This window comes from Chroicocephalus ridibundus, chromosome 5 (assembly GCF_963924245.1).
Source record: "Chroicocephalus ridibundus chromosome 5, bChrRid1.1, whole genome shotgun sequence".
NCBI lineage: Eukaryota > Metazoa > Chordata > Aves > Charadriiformes > Laridae > Chroicocephalus > Chroicocephalus ridibundus.
In genome coordinates this window covers 58,655,323-58,668,590 of record NC_086288.1, presented here as the reverse complement: position 1 = coordinate 58,668,590, position 13,268 = coordinate 58,655,323, and the positions used below count along the sequence as shown (strand labels likewise).

Genomic DNA, 13,268 nt, shown 5'->3' with positions numbered 1-13,268 from the left:
GGAGAAAAGGAGGCTGAGGGAAGACCTTGTTGCTCTTTACAACTACCTGAAAGGAGGTTGTAGCGAGGTGGGGATTGGTCTCTTCTCCCACGTAACAAGTGATAAGACGAGAGGAAATGGCCTCAAGTTGCACTAGGGGAGGTTTAACTTGGATATTAGGAAAAATGCCTTCACTGAAAGGGTTATCAAGCATTGGACCAGGCTGCCTAGGGAAGTGGTTGACTCACCATCCCTGGAAGTATTTAAAAGACATATAGATGTGGTACTTAGGGAAGTGGTTTGGTGGTGGACTTGGCAGCGTTCAGGTAACAGTCGGACTTGATGATCCTAAGGGTCTTTTCCAGCCTAAATGAGTCTATGATAATTTTCTATGTGCAGAATATCATGTTAAATATGACTTCATATAACAGTTAGAGGTGGGAAAAATAGTTGACTTGAACATTGAGATGGCTTCGAGATTGCAAAATTACCTGTGTGTGATATTTTCCACTGATATTTTGTATAGTATCAAAAAAACGCATTAATTGCTTCATAATGAAAATGGGATGAGGCTGAGGTGTGCTGCAGCACTTAGGGCTAATTAAAGCCTCATGTAATGGGAAGACTTCAAGCCTACCTCTGTTGTGTGCTGTACTCAACTGTGAAATAGTGTGAGGCGCTGCTGGCATTGATTTGTTTCTCCAGAGACTTTGTCCACATTTGATGTTCAGAAGTACCAGCTGTTCAAATGTTTCCCATGGCGGTTATTCTGATGCTTATTCTTTCACTCAGAGTAAGCTTCAGATAGCTGCGCTTTCTGTTTGGGCTTGTGGCTGGTGGAGTGGGCTAGTACTGCTGAGTTTCGTGTGGTGCCGATTAGGTCATGCTGTGTGTAGTTTGCATGTTACTGGTCTGTTTTGTCATGACTCGGTAATCTAGGACCAAAGGGAGATTTGGTTACTGAGTCATGGGAAGGGTTTAGTTGTGCTGGTTTCCCATTGGTGCTTTTTGGATAAAAGGCAGTATTTAAGAGCTGAGAGCGTGCTGCAACGCATACTTCTTGCACTCACTGGAATAGTTTTGAGTTCCTGATGAAAGAGACTGAAACCTTGTAGTAGAAACACATGCCAGTGCATTTCATAGAAAAGTTGTTAAGTGATAGCTGGTTTTGTGGTCGACAGTTCTACTTCTGCCTGCTGACAGGACAAAGTTGCTCTGAAGGCATTTTCAGTTTTATGTTGTGGCTTGAATCTGCAGCGTAGTGATTCAAGCCTGGTGGTTTTTTCAGGTGGGTGAGCTTGCTTGTGATTGAACTTGGCCTGGCTGTCTTGTGAGCTTGCAGAGAAGCAAGCAGCCAAACACAGAGCGATTACTCAGGTGTGGTACATCCATGAGGCTGTTGCATCAGCAGCCAAAGTCTCTTGCACTCAGAGGAAAAACAGAGAATTCCACTCAAATAATAAGGTGGTGTGTTGTCAGAGGGAAGCTCCGCTGTCAGCCCTATGCAAATGCAAATTTGGATTCCAAAATAATTTTAATAAAAAAAAAAAAATACAAGACACTCAAACTTTCAGAAGCATAATGCACCAAAATTGTGTGTCATGTTTTAAGGATGGGTTGAGGAATATACATCACCTTGGAAGAGTTGCCAAAATCAGTGTGGTTTGGAGAAGAATGTCTTGGTAGTTCTTTGAAATACTTGGTCATCTCTGGATTTGTTTATAAACAAAGTGATTTACCATTAATTCTTCAGAAGGAATTGTTAGTTTCTTGCAGATATGTTCATTTTTCAGGTCTGTTAACACGGCTTCGGGGGTGATCCCCTTTACAGAGTATCAAACTGACAGATTTAAAACTAGGTGGTTTATTAGAAGTGTGAGGGCTTTATTACAAGACGCAATTAAGTTGTGACTTGGCGACATAGTGGAGTACTTGTCAGTCTAGAGTTGTGCAGGTTCTTACCACTTGTATTCTGTCTGTTAACAGGGCATTGACTCTGGGAGGAGGACTGCCGCATTTGGAACACCTTAACCTCTCGGGTTGTCTCACTGTAACTGGTGCAGGCCTGCAGGATTTAGTTTCTGCATGCCCTTCTCTGAACGATGAACACTTTTACTACTGTGACAACATTAACGGTAACGTCTTTTTATGAAGATGTGGTGTTTTTCTGGGGAGTGATGCTTGGTTTAAGGACACATTTAAAACAAAACAAAAAGAACCACCAGTATCCCACTTTTTTTTTTCTTGTTTCACAGATTAATTATGAAGTGACAACTGTTAAGTCAGTTTTTCCACACTTGTTCTTTTGGGTATTTTTGCTTGACGGTAATATTACCTAGGAAAGCATTTTTAGTCCATGTATCTCATAATTTAGCATAAATAATAGGGGCTAGAAAGTATGTCTCCATATAGCGAATACACACTTGCCCTCTCCATATTTTCCCTGTAAACCATGTAGTTTTATGTTTTCTTTATGGTCGTAACTTCAGACAGAGGTTTCATTAGATGGGTACTAAAGCAGTGATTTTTAGGGAAGCAATGACACGTGTTTTGCTATGCAAACCTCCCATATTGCAGTAGTTTTGGTATAAGATATTTTTCTTCCTACCATCATGTGTCCTTATGGAAAATGTAATTTAGTTTTTCTGGTTTTGCTTGAGTCAGTAATTTAGGAATGGATCTAAGCTGGGAAAGGATCTGGATAAATGCATAAAATATGTTTATGGTACAAGTCTTCTCAGTGTTTACCACACTGGAATTCAGTTTATTATGTTAGGTCCAGTAAGCATTCATAGCATTAGAGGTGGGGACCATGGTGTGACTTGTATTCCATGTGTGAGTTTAAAACAGGTAAGTGCAACAGAAGGGAAGGGAAATGGAGGATAATAACTGAGTTCACAGGTTTATAAGAGCTAATTGTGTGTAAAAACAAAATTATATTCCCTGGTAGATGATGGTGTCCAGCTCAGTAATTTGCGTCCATATTGAGATGCAGCCATGGCAGGGGTACAGGATGCTGGAGCTTTGGTACTGCAAGTAAATCTGTACTGACATTTGGGTCTTCGGTCCACTGATTGATAGAAGGTGATCCACTGGAATTGGATTCTAATACTAGAAGTGAAAGTATTAAATCATATTTTGCTTCCACAATTTTTGCACTACTTCATACACTTTTTTGCACTGACTGCTGTTTTCTTTAAATTGAGACTGCTTTTTGTAACTTCTATTCTATACAGACCGCAGCTGCTAAAAATCTAGCATTTCAATCTGAAAATTTTAAGGTTCCTTTTTTAAAATCCTTCACTGACTCTCCTTATGTTGTGTTGAGGTTAAAGTTGTCTTTAAAGACAAGTTAAAAGCTTTTACAGCTGATCCCTTACTATTTTTTCCTCTGTTTTCACTTCTGTCAGTGATACCAGACTTGATGTTCTGGTTTGCCTTCAGACATTTCTGTTTCTTTCCTTGTCCCTAAAATACACACTATGTTGTCTTTGTATTAGTTTACAAAGCCAGAATCTCTTGTGTGAGTCCATCACTTTAAAGCTTGGCTGTTCCATACTGTGCTCAAGAAATTATTTATATTTAAACCAAATACTTTTTTGGAATTATTCTGTAAAGTTGTCCTGATCCTTTTCCTGTTTATTTCCTTCCTTTCACCGCCTGCTGGAAGCTGTGAGCCTGTAAGCTCTGCTTGGTTCTGTAAAGCATCGTGCAGGCGTTTGGATGAGCAGTTACTCCTGTAGAGAGAAATCGACAGGAGAGTGAGGCTGTAATGGTCTGACTTCTCACATCTATTGAGAAATAGGAGCATCTGAGAAGTTTGTTGCTGTTTTCTTTAAGAAGGAAGTAGATAAAAACTTACAGCGGTGTCCTAGCAAAATTCTGAAATGGGAAATAACCTTTTATAATTGAATCCCCTGCGGTTTTATCTGGGGACTGTTCTTTGTGTTTTCACTCAAACTTCATTGTGATAGGGCTGTTCAGTGTGAAACTAATGCCTCATTCCACTCCGTGGGCAGCGGGATTTCTGTGACAGCTTGAACTATTTCTGTATCATTCGGTATTTCTAAAGTAACTGTAGGGAAAGCAATAGCTGTCTCATTTAAATCAGTCCCTATCTGAAGCAGTTTATGTTTGTTTGCACGTATGTAGATTGTATTATTAACTGCTAACACAAAGATCACTGGTCTGTCAGCATGTAGAGAATAATTTCATCATTTTCTTTGCCCACCAGCTTATCAGGGATTGTTTTCGGGGAAGGAGATATGTTCTGGGATCATGTTGGAAAACCCGTCAGTCTTGCAGAACAAAAATTGGAGCCAACAGCATGGAATTTAGCCATCTTTGAATAATAAAGATACCATTTTGTTGTCTGTTGACACATAAGGGCTTTACTTTCACCTACAGCCTATTCTCAGTTGTAGTGTTTTTTTTCTTACTATGAACACTGAGGCTAACGGGGGCCCTTACACACAGCTTCATGGGATTGTCTCTGTTGGAGGGTTTACCGGACTTGTTTGGTAGGCGTGTTTGCAATTTTCAGATTTGCATTGCAAGTGCTGGTCTACCTAGAGCTGCTCTACCTTTGTAGAAGACTAAAAGTAAACTGGTAGAGCCTCTGCTGTTAAGTAGACTCAGTTGTGCTGTTGCACAGCAGTGATGTCGTGCATTTATGAGCAGAAACTATGAATTTGTGCACAACTCCAAATTTATTTCCTGTTTGTTTACTGTTAGTATGACTTCAGTTCCTGGTTTGCCTACTGCTGTTTAGGATCTTTACCTCTGTTTTGCTCAACACTGGAAACTTAAATATAACCCTCAGCTGCAGCTGAAACCAAATCTGTCAGTATACACACCCCTTCTAGTTGCTGATTGTGTTTAATGTCTAAAACATGTTTGATTGTAAATCACACTGAACTCAATTAGAAGAATTTAATGTTTGAGTTACTTCTTACCACTTAAAGTTTATAGTTCCCCATAGGCTGTGTTCAGGCTCCTTACAGTGTTCTCAGTTTTACAGCCTGGAGTGCCGTCAGCTTCAGGATTAGAAGAGTGGGGCTCCCTAATTTTTGCAGCAGTAGCTGTTTGCAGCTTTTTTTAGCACGATTCAGTTCCTAAAGTTTTTAAATGATGTAGTCCTTGGGTGCTGTAATTAAAGAAATAGGGCATTAATGAAATGAAGTTGTGGTGATTCTGATGATTCATTCTTTTCTTCTGGCATTTAGAAATTCCTTGGTCATAGTTTGATCTGTCTTCCAGCATTGGATCCAAGACTTTGCAATATCTGTTAAGATTTACGGACTCCTGTGTGCAGATTTATGTGGGAACACATTGTTGTTAGACTTCAAGAGTTCGGTGTCTCTTTAAGTTCTACAGATAACCAAGGTGCTCTCATAAAGGTCTGTAAGTGGAACTTTACCAAAGGTTGATAGAGAGTAGCACTTAGTAAACTCAGATTTGAGTTTATTATTGCTTTTATATATTTTCTTAAAAGCTAATGCTTAATTTGAGCACTCTTTCGGTAGTTCCCCTGTATTGTTTTACTTTGGCTACCTTACCATCAAGTACAGTATGCAGTGTTGATGGAGCCTCTCGCTGGTGGTGGCTGTGAAAAAGAACCGCCTTTCCTTCCCTCCTTTGTGTTCCTCCAAGCTCATTCTTGCTGCCTTCCTGTGGCCAGCATTAGTCTTTGTGTGGCTACTTGGTAAACTGAATCAAGAACTGGGGTAGCCAAAAGCCTTTTTATTTTTCTTTTTTCCTTCTTCCTAGATAGGTCAGGGATCCATCTTGCTGTAGACCTCATGAATGTTTCTGCTGCCGCAGGCAAGAGCTAGAACAGATGTCTGAAGGGATGTGGTGGTGGCAGCCAGTTGTCCTGGCTGGAGTGGCTTTTTTTATCATGGTCTGGGTTGTCACGTATTCTTTGTGAAATGCCTAACTTCTTTCTAGGAAATTTTAACTAATTTTTGTTTCACTAGTACACGTAACAAAATGAAGTAATCAAATAGCTATGCTCCTTTCTTGCATTGCAATGTGTCTTTATATGTAGTTTATTTGAAAACGCTGAGAGCTTTTCATCATGAGTAAGCAGACCTCTGTTCTGGGTCACCTGAAGCATGTGAGTAATCAGACGTGCATGTAAAGAGCATTATAATAATCCAGTTTAGTGGTAACTCAACCAGTAACGTAGACAGTGGCAGGTTAGATGAGAATCTGATTAACTTTGCTCTCCCAGGTGAACCAGCCCAAAATACATTTAATTTAGGCACTGCACTGCTAGCACTCATTAATTCTTCACAGTTTGTAGAAAAAGAGGGACCCTTCTGAAAGTGATTCAGCCCCACTGTGAGATCTGAAATGCCCATCTTGCTGGACAATATAAAAGGACCTCTATATGGCTACCATATTGCTTAACCTGCTGAATCGGTGAGGTGAGATGAATTGGAGACCTTGTATATACAGTCCAAAGAAAACAGGAGAGTGTGTTTTTTGGCAAGGTTAAAGAGGCCGTTTGAACTTAAACAGGGGTAGTTTGAAAACAAAGTCCAGTCCAAATGAAGTCAGTAGCAAAGAATGGGGAAATCTGAGGTTAGGAAGCTGAAGAGGTGTAGCCAAAGGTCAGTCGTAGTAAACAAAGCTAGGGAAGCAAAAACAGTCTCTGTGGCTATCAAAAGCAAAGGCATTTCAGTTGTGCTATTCGTATCAAATACAAAAAAAGAACAAGCTAAGGAGGGCTAGGGCATTTATAGAGGAGATAAATGACCTGTGATGGAGGAGATCAATTGCTATGTCAAAACATAAATTAAACGAGCTGTAACTGAATAGCCTTACTGTTAAAACTACCATTAATGACACTTACTACCGTGTTGTAATAAGAGCATAAAATACCCTCCAAATTATGGGAATTACCTGTATGTGTTAAGAAAGAACAGAGTGGCAGATTTCAGGAAATGTGGTTTGAACTCTGAATATTTAATTTCATGAGAATTCTTTATCTGAGGCTATAAAGGGTGTGATAAAGTTAGTGATGGTGTGAGGATTAGACATGGGACAAGAAATGCAGCATAGGAACAAGGGTGAATTTTCACTGTGGTGTGGTTAATGGCATTTGTAATTCAGTGCCTAACAAATTAGGAAATGAACCTATAAACTTTTCAGATGATGCAGTTTACTTATCTCAAAAACTTAGAAACTTCTAAGTTGTTTTAAGACTGGTTTAAATTTTAAAAACTGAAAGCTAATTAAAGGATAGGAAGAAAGAACAGGGCTTAATGGTCCCTGTTCAGGATGGACAGGAATCTGGGAGGTGACATCTCTCTCCCCATTCCCCCTTCCCCAAGACTTCTGTGCCTGATCAGTATTACCCAGCATTTCTGTTGCTGCTGTGGTGTAAGAAATGCAGACAGCGATTTCCAAGTTTTTGAGTTGTACTGAACTGCCTCAAGTAAGGATACCGGTGCTGAAGATTTCCGGAAGGACTTCTTACGAGCTTCCCGTATAGCTGTATGTATGGTTATATGTCTGGGTGGTTGGGAATAATCAAACTTTGATTGCATGAAACTGAATTCAGAGCTGGCAGTTGCAACGTGGAGACGATGATTTCAGAGAGCTGTTGGTGCTAATTCTGAGATCTTTCCTGTTTGCAGCAGCAGCCAAAAAAGCCACCAGTGTTATGCGGCATCAGGGCGTTGGGAACAAGATAGTGTGCTGCATGGTCCTGGAAGCCTTGGGGCACTCACATGTGGAGTACTGCATGCGGTTTTGGTCTCCCCATCTTGAGGAGTGTATGTGATGGAGTTACAGAAGATACAGAAGAGGCCTACTAAAAAGAGTTAGGGAACTGAGCGGCTGTCTTGCAAGGAGACACTCAAAAGGCTGGAATCTTTCAATATGGGAATGAGAAGGCAGGAAGGGGGATGACTTTCCAGAACTGGGAAGGCAATAGATGAGGTGACTGTGCAACAGTAACTCTCCAAATTCTGCAGTATTATCATTCGGCAACAGTAGATGAAATGGGTAGGAGATTGATTTAAAGCAGACACACAACGTAGCAAACTTCTGGAATTTGGCCCTGTGGGGAATTGTGGAAGCAGTTAGTATCAGCAGGTTAAAATAGAGGTTAAACAAATGCATGCACAATTGAGCCTTAAACAAATAATAAAGAGAATAGACTTTAATGTCCCTACTACAACAGTTAGGGATGCTGGGAAGACACGAAAGGTGTGCACAGTAGGCTTTTATCTCCCTCGGTAACACTTGCTGTTGCCAGTGATGGAGGTAGGGAGGGTTAGATGGACCATTGCTCAGACCTAGAAGGACAGCTTTTCTGTTCCAGTTGTGAGCAAGAGAAGGATGGAAAGCGGTGTCAAAATCCTTCCTTGGGATTGTTGTGGTTCTGTAGGTTTTGTCAACAAGCATTTTACTAGAAATGTGACAGTTGCTTCAAAATTACTGCTGCGCTGCTTAGCGGTGGCAATGATGAGGAAGGTCAGCTATGACTTGGGAAATGCTGCCACACAGAACATGCGCTGCTAAACCAGCTATTCAGAAGCACCGACTCTAGCTCGTAAGTGACTTGGAAGATCAAAATTTAGTTCAGGTGAATAAAAAGATTTGAAAAGGAAAAAGCTTATTGACAAATGCAAAGTTCACTATTTTGCATACTGTCCTTTGTTATAGCTTCAGGTTTGTTTTATTCAGTCTCATGCATGTTAACTGAATTACTTTGTAGAATATTGCTTATCAGTGTGTGGCATGAAGTAGAAATCTGATTTCCAGACACCTGGTTCTTAGAAATTAATTGAATTATGACATAAATTACTGTTCAAGGGGAAAAAAACAAGCCAGACATGGCATGGTGCCCTAGTTCGTTACATGATTTTGCTAGTCTTTTCTGAACGTATTAAAGCCACCTTAAATATTCTTTGATTTGTCTCAAACACAAAGCGGGGGGAAATTTGGGTTGTCCTGGTTAGGTCTTTACCAGCTTGTTTTAGTTAACTCAGCGGCCCACTGCCAATTTATGTTGGGTGCCAGAGTTCAGCCAACCTGAATGTAAATGTTTGTGTCTCTAAAGCAGGCTTATGGCTGCAGGAAATAAAATCCTGTAGTAATAAACTTAATAGTTTCTTATCTCATGATCACTGTAACATTTCAAATTAAAGGGATAACAGTAAGCGAAGGTAAGTGGAGGTGGGTAGAATTACAGTGTTGGTTTATCCTGTCTGTGCTCCCAACTTTTTCTTTCTTTTTGAATGGCTGGTTTTTAGCCTAATGGCTTCTGAAAACCACAGTGATACTAAAGGTGATTTTCTCTTTAGTATTTGAATTTCCAGTTGGAGTATGTGAGGTCTAGCCAACCATGAAGTGTTCATGAAGGAACAAAAAACCTTCCAGACTAAAAAAAACCCAAACTGTTCCATTACAGTAGAAAGACTTTTGGAGATCACGGTTTCTTTGGTAATGCCATGAAAGTCGTCATCTGAATTTGAAAAATGGGAGTTAAATATGGATTGTGAAAGTATACCTCATCTTGAAAGCTAGCTGTGAGAGCTGGCTTAAACTGCATTTAGTGTTGCTCATCATACGTCTGTCTCATTTTTGAATGTGTTATCTTCATGGCACTAAGCTATCAGAGCAAAAATCTCTTGAAAAATAACTGTTCCAATCGAGGTTTTTATACTACAATAGTACTGACAGTGCTTCAGGCTTCACAGTGCTGAAGGAAGTTTAGTCTACTAAAAAAAATCTATTCTGAATTACCAGGTTATGAGAATTCTGCATCTAAATAAATGGCCTTTTCTTCTTTTCACATTTGTTCTGTTTTTGTGCAGGTCCTCATGCTGAAACCGCCAGTGGATGCCAGAATTTGCAGTGTGGTTTTCGGGCCTGCTGCCGCTCTGGCGAATGACCGCTGACTTCTGACCTTTCAGTCTACTTCATTTAGCTGAGCAGGCTTCCTTTCATGCACTTTACTTACAGTTCGCATCTTGTGTTAACAATCCTTGGAGTGAGATTTGTTATACTAGCCTGACCCTGCCCACAACTTCAAAATGTTAATTATGAGTGTACTGTACAGTGTTGTAACAATCTCACAAAATCTCATTTGGTTTGAAGGGTGTTGGGTTTTGTTTTACTTAATTTGGGGAAGATGGGAAAACATTCAGATTATTTTTTTTTTAATGCCACTTTCTTCCAAGTTTGGCACTTAAATATACTTTACAGGATTATTTTTGTGTTAAGTGAATGTTTTTTTAATTTTGAATCCGTAAGTACAATATAAAGCTCTGCAGAGAATTTGAAATGTACTGTTTGCATTTGGGTAACAATTCTACATCTTTAGGAGCCTTGTTTCTTCCCCCTTTCCTCTCATCCTGAAGTCGTTCTTTATATTGCAAAATTAGGGAAATTCCCACCTTCCTTTTGCATTTGGTTTTGTATTTGGGCTTGAAAGACATACTCAAATAAAACATTCCCACCAACAAAAAAGTTATGTAGCGGTTGAATATATATGCTTTTAAGGTGTAACATCCAGGCGTGCCATACCAGTAGGCTGCAGAGACTGGGTGGGTGGGTGCTGTGCTGGTTGCAGAGCTGTGAACCTTGCAGTGTGCGTGGGGGGGTTTGTTTTGGTTTTGTTTCTTCTTTGACTGTGTTAAGATGCATTTTTGAAACAACTTCAAAGGATGTCAGTTCTCATTCACAGGAAATCTGTAGAAGACAATGATACATTTTGCCCATTGCTTTGATTTTTAGAAAGACCCCTCCCTGCACAGTAAGGGACTGGCAGGGAGGAAGAGAATCTCTTGTTGGGCTGAGCGAAACCTGCACTAGGAGGAGACACGAGTAACGTATGAGTCGCGTGTGGGGTGGTCTGGGGAAGAGCCCACCGCAAGAGGAGGTGAGTGTTGTTGCCCATGTTGAGTTGCAGACTGTAATGGGCACCCGCTTGTATGGCTGGCATGGCTGCAGCTGGTTTTTCCTTTGGGCAGAGGAGGGGTAGGTGGCAGCCTTTGTAGAAGGCAGACAGTTGTGTTTTTTTTTTTCCCCCTCCATCCTGCTTTATTTTGAAGACTGACAGTATGTCAAACTAGTAATTTTTACCTGTTTTACTAATTGAATAAATTCTCTTGAGTTGTAGTTATTTAGGACAGCAATCATGGTGGCATATGTAGCTGTCAAGACTCCTGGTGTCTGGGATGTCAGCTTGTGGGCACAGCTGGAGATTAAAATAAACTGCAAGTTTTGATACCATCTTGCTCCCACTAGTACTAAAGAATAGTAAGATAAGAAAAATACAAGTGAATGGAGAGTTTGTGCGCAGTTCATTGTTCATGTTTAACAGCTGAACATGGGCTGGAGGCAGAACGTACAGTGCTCAGTTAGAAGCCTACAGAGGAGGTATAAAAGGACACCATTATTCCAGCAGCTGTTGCTTCAAGGAAACTGCGTTTAATTTACTTTGTTGCCCAAAGGTTAAAGTAGATACGTGGCTATTTGTGCAATGCTGACTGAGGCAAGATGAGAGTAATAGGGTACATGGTGGGCTTTCTTGCATCTGTACTTGTTCCAAACTTTGTTTCTGAGGCTGGGAAGGTGCAGCTAGAGGTCCTTCTCCTTGCTGCTAGGTGGTTTTCTGTGCAGTTTGGTAGAGACAGAGCTGAGGGATGAATCAGCTGCAGAAAATCCTGTTCACTTACTGTGTTTTTTCTTGACCCTTCTCTGAAGGGGAGTTGGACTAAACTTGTGAGATGTCATCAGTGTTGTTCAGCAAAGCATTGTGTGATGACAATGTACCTAGAGGTACAAAGGGAACCTGTGGCAACCAGAGGCTTTAAACCAAAGATTTTGTGTCTAGTATTTATTAGATGGACTGAGTCGGGTTTGGAATTAAGCTCAAGAACAATTTCAACTTTGATATGTTCTGATGAATGTTGTTCCTGTAGGAACGTTGGTCCTACCCACCACTCTCACTTGGAAGAGCTGCATTAGTAAGGTAACTGCATGAAAAGGATATATATTTATAAAAGCATTAACAGTTAACACCATTACTCACGTACTAAAAATCCAATCTGCTTATTAGTAAACTCCTTTGATAATCTTTTACTAGTGGAACTTGTAGATAAGGATTTCACACTCAATTTAATCAAACTCCTGTATAAAATGAGTGAGCTTCCACTTAGGTTTTGGTACGAGCCGCATCAAAAGAAGCGTGGCCAGCAGGTCGAGGAGGTGATTCTCCCCCTCTACTCTGCTGTGGTGACACCTCACCTGCAGTACTGTGTCCAGCTCTGGAGTCCTCAACACAAGAAGGACACAGACCTGTTGGAACAGGTCCAGCGGAGGGTCATGAAGATGATGAGAGGGCTGGAGCACCTCTGCTATGAGGACAGGCTCAGAGAGTTGGGGCTGTTCAGCCTGGAGAAGAGAAGGCTCCGGGGAGACCTTATAGCAGCCTTCCAGTACCTGAAGGAAGGATGGGGAGGGACTCTTTATCAGGGAGTGTAATGATAGGACATGAGGTAACAGCCTCAAACTGAAAGAGGGGAGATCTAGATTAGATATTAGGAAGAAATTCTTTCCTGTGAGGGTGGTGAGGCACTGGAACAGGTTGCCCAGGGAGGCTGTGGATGCCCCATCCCTGGAGGTGTTCAAGGCCAGGCTGGATGGGGCTTTGAGCAGCCTGGTCTAGTGGGAGACCAGGGGCAGAGGGGTTGGAACTAGATGATCTTTGAGGTCCCTTCCAACCCAAACCATCCTGTGATTCTGTGTAAATACTTAACTTTTATGTTAAACATTAAGAAAATGTCACCTTACACCTCTAAATGGTGCTGGCGTTATACAGACACAGTGTACGAACTAGCAGAAGCAGCAGCCTCTTAAAAGCTGAAATATGGCCTTCACCGATGGCTCTTTGGTGCACAAAACTTATTCATGGGTCTTCATTCTGGAACTCAGGTAGTAGAAAACTGTAACTATTTGTATTGTAACTGAATGACAGTGTCTTTGGAGAGGTAGAAGGTCTGTTGATAAAATAAACTGGCTAGCTAAAAACACACTCTTCAAGGCAGGGTTCCAGGAACAAAGTTTCACCTGAAAATTAGGTGTCCAAGCTCTACCATTTCACTCTGCAGTGTCACTGTATGTGGGCATGTGTAATGCCTTTCAGCATGTCATGACCCACTGGGAGCTATAAAAACTGTATAAAATTGACCTATTAGTACTGGAATTTTAAGCAGTCAGCCTCTTCCTTAGCAGTAATAAGTAGTATCTTTGGTGGTTGGAGGATG

At 40.9% G+C, this 13,268-nt stretch overlaps 1 protein-coding gene across 3 annotated transcripts in view; it reads left to right on the top strand.

The window, feature by feature from the left end:
* Positions 1–11,890, top strand: part of FBXL5 (F-box and leucine rich repeat protein 5) — a 38,984-nt gene extending 27,094 nt beyond the window's left edge. Inside the window, exons 10-12 of one of the 3 annotated variants that reach the window (XR_010071271.1) lie at positions 1,966–2,114; positions 7,626–8,545; positions 9,813–11,890. Coding sequence is in view for 2 of the 3 variants with exons in the window: in XM_063336256.1 (XP_063192326.1) it covers positions 1,966–2,114; positions 7,626–7,763; positions 9,813–9,889 (364 nt within the window). In the remaining variant the exon portion in view is untranslated. The remainder of the gene's footprint in view (positions 1–1,965; positions 2,115–7,625; positions 8,546–9,812) is intronic. The other 2 variants (XM_063336256.1, XM_063336258.1) reach the window with 2 other exon arrangements.
* The last annotated feature ends 1,378 nt before the right edge of the window (positions 11,891–13,268 follow it).